Source organism: Lactuca saligna, chromosome 7, assembly GCF_052625555.1.
Source record: "Lactuca saligna cultivar CGN05327 chromosome 7, ASM5262555v1, whole genome shotgun sequence".
In the NCBI taxonomy this organism is placed as follows: domain Eukaryota; kingdom Viridiplantae; phylum Streptophyta; class Magnoliopsida; order Asterales; family Asteraceae; genus Lactuca; species Lactuca saligna.
Window position 1 is genome coordinate 111394810 of NC_136423.1, and position 3552 is coordinate 111398361.

Sequence of the window (3552 nt, forward strand, 5' to 3'; positions counted from 1 at the left end):
ATGTTTCCGCCATTCATGGTTTTGGGGTGTGACATTTACCAACTGAAAGAAGATTGTAATTAAAACTTGGTACAAGTAAAACTCCTTTTAATTTTAAATCTCCTGGAAAAGTGTGCTCACCCTCCCCCATGACCTGAACCTTGTCTCCATTAGTAATAACAACAGGTGGGTCTTTAGGGTTTTGGGTTTTATTAATCAAAAAATCACTTCTATGTGTCATGTGCTCGGTGGCTCCTAACTCGACGATCCACCATCATAAATTCCATTTCTACCTGCCATGTTTTCCATTGATTTTTTTGTTATGTTCTTTCCTTCCTTGAAGTGTTAAACAAAGAGTCGGTATTGCTTTTCTGAAAGCCTGGGGATCGGACTTGGGCCCAGCTCCACACAAGCTGTCCTAGATTTATCTTTCTTACGGGCCACCATTCAGGGTACCCAATAAGTTTGAAACATCCGTCCTTACTGTGTCCATCTTGCTGGCAGTGAGAATATTGAATCTTCATGTCGCCATTTGATTTCGAGGATTTCTGTGTCACTTTAATCACCGATTGAGTTGCTTGCTTCGACAATCGTTGTTGTTGTCCCCGTTGTGAGTTGTAGTGAACCTGGAACACTGATGCCTCAATCCTAGTCCTTTTCACTCCACCCACGATTGCTCTTAGTTGCTCGTCTTCTACTAACAAATGGTATACCATTCCGATAGAGGGTGTCGGCTTCATAGCAAGTACTTAAGTTCTAATCACTGTAAAATCATCGTCCAAACCCATCAAGAACTCGTAAGTCCTTTTATTCTCTCTTAACTCGTTAAGTTGTTTTCCAATTCCACAACTGCAACCTTCAAAGGTGCATCGTGGCGTGGGAAGTACCATTTGCAATTCGTTCCAAATTAACCTTAGCTTATTGTAGTAATTCGACACAGAACTCCCATCTTGTCTCGTTACATGGAAATTTTGCTTCAACTTGTAACACCGCAATTTTTCAAACAAAAATTTTGAAAATTAAAATAGTTTATCTCTTTAACACTTTTCCTCAAAATCCCATTTGTTTAAGTTGTAATACATAAATCTATTTTTCAATCAATTAATAAACCAGGATCTTCAAAACAAACGCTTCCCCTGGTGTGTACAATCGAGCCGGTGTCATCCCATGAACCTGAGAAACCTGAAACACATAAGACAAAACACTGTAAGCACGAAGCTTAGTGAGTTCCCCAAAATACCAATCTAACAGATATTAGCCACTTAAGGTTATAACTATGCGGGCCCTTGGGCCCTAACTTTGTGTGTCTTAGTGGGACCCTCCAGTCCCAACTCTCTGTGGACCCTCTGGTCCTAACTTTAAGGACCCAAAGGTCCTAACTCTGATAACTCAGAATCATGGATATCACATATCACAATAAATCTCAGAAAATAAATAGCATACAATTACACTGGCACATAACTCTAAACCTAACTTTGTGGGCCCTCTGGTCCTAGCTTTGTGGACCTTCTGGTCCTAACTCTGATATACACACAACATAAATACCATAGAAATAATGCAGTGCCACACATCACATAAATAGCATACAATAACTCTATCACATGACTCTAATTACCACTCAAGGTAAAGTATAGTGAGAAGACTCACCTGCTACTACCGACTGAAGAACAAGATCACGCTGCTCCGACCACTAACATGAACTCCACCACTGAATCACCGAAACCAATAAATACCAATAACAACCAAAATATCCCTAGAAGTCAACTGGACAACTCTTGGTCAAAGTCAAAGTCCTGAGTCAAAGCAAACCCTCCAGACTGACTCTACTCGCCGAGTCAACCCGCTGACTCATCGAGTCCCCATGCTCTGAAAACTCCCATAACACAACTCAACTCGCCGAGTCGCCCCAAGACTCGCCGAGTCCCATAACTCTGAGTCAAACCGTACTCAACGCACTGAGTCATCCCTTGACTCACCGATTCTCATCTTAACCAGAAAAGGTTAGGACCTCAAGACTAGACTCGCCGAGTCCAAGGCTATCTTTAACCAACTCGTCAAGTTGTTCTTCCAACTCACCGAGTTTCTGCCTATCTTCATGCTACTCGCAGAGTGCACCCATGTGAATCGTCGAGTACCACTAGCTCTTAATCCATACAGAGGCTTTCCAAGCCATGCAGGGTCTCAAATCCATAGATCTACTCTTATAAAAGCCATACATCACGTAAAGTGGCAAACTTTACGTGAATCCAAGGAGATCTAAGCATAATACACTCTTGGGCTAAGGTTTGGGGCTAAAAGACTTCATCAACATCTCTTGAACAGGGACTCTATGCTCTTTTGGATCATCAATACTCTAGATCTAAGGCAGCAACCTCAGATCTAACCTCCAAACACAAGATAGCACTAGATATACACCCAAAAATCCCACAAATGATAGATCTAGATGAATAATAGCTCAAACAGTGAATCATTACCTAAAAAGAAGGATCCAACAGAAGAATAAGTCAAAACCTTGAAAAGCCCCTTGCTCCAAGCCTCTTAATCTTCAAAGATCTCTTCAACAAACACCCATTTAAGATCCAAGTGTTATCTAATTCTCTCGCAATGAATATTAGGGTTTCTGGACTTCAAGGGAGAGCAAAGAGGCTAGGGAGAGGGTATTATGTTCTCTATATAGGGCCAAATCCCTGGGATTAGGGTTTTCTCCACACAGCACCAACTCGCCGAGTCCAACCACTGACTCGCCGAGTTGGCTGCTAGACACGCAACCATAATCGCGACCCTACTCGCCGAGTCTCCCCATGGACTCGCTGAGTTGACCATTCATATTTTCACTTTGAACCCTGAACATTACACCCCTGAACTCATAATGTTACACAACTCATATGCACGAGGTGCACCCTCTTTTTCGAATCGCTCTTGAAGGTCTGAACAGATCTCTGAGGAGGTGTTCGCATATCAAAAACTTGTTCTTATTTCCCTCTCAATCGTTATGGTTAACCACCCTTTTATCATAGCATCAGCTCAAATCCATGCCTTGTACGTGGGTGATGTTGACTCAGGCTTTTTCACCGTTCCATTTATTAATCCAATCTCGTTTTTCGCCAAGAGAAAATCTGTCATCTCTTGTCTCCATTCGTTGTAATTGTTGTCATTCAACAAGTCATTTACTTGAACTTGTTTGGGATAATCCAACGGGTGGATGTAGAATGGCAAAGTGGTATCAATCGTCTCATCGTCTTTCTTACCGGATCCTTCTGGTATATCTCCCACCATGCTTGTCGAAGATTGATATTGTCCCTAGAAAACAATCTGCTTTGATACCATGAAATATTTAGTATAAACCGAATTTAATTGGTCTTCATTCTTCTCACTAAACAGGTTACAAACGATCACAATAAATAGAGTTTGATCACAAAAGGCTAACTACCAATACTAACAAATAGGATATCTGTCTAAACAAAGATAAGAACCAAATAAACCATGCTAACCGGATAATCATCAAATCCTCTAAATACTCAAGATTACTATAAAAATAAAAATTAAAGAAAAATATACAGAAAAAAAATAGAC

General features: G+C 40.9%; 1 protein-coding gene across 1 annotated transcript; it reads right to left on the reverse strand.

Moving 5' to 3' along the window:
* Positions 1–728: 728 nt before the first annotated feature.
* On the reverse strand, positions 729–3255 carry LOC145007147 (uncharacterized). The gene is made up of 3 exons (XM_078966130.1): positions 3016–3255; positions 1090–1161; positions 729–959 (listed from the first exon to the last, which is right to left on the reverse strand). The coding sequence occupies exons 1-3, from the start codon at positions 3253–3255 to the stop codon at positions 729–731; spliced, it is 543 nt and encodes a 180-aa protein (XP_078822256.1).
* Between the last annotated feature and the right edge of the window lie 297 nt (positions 3256–3552).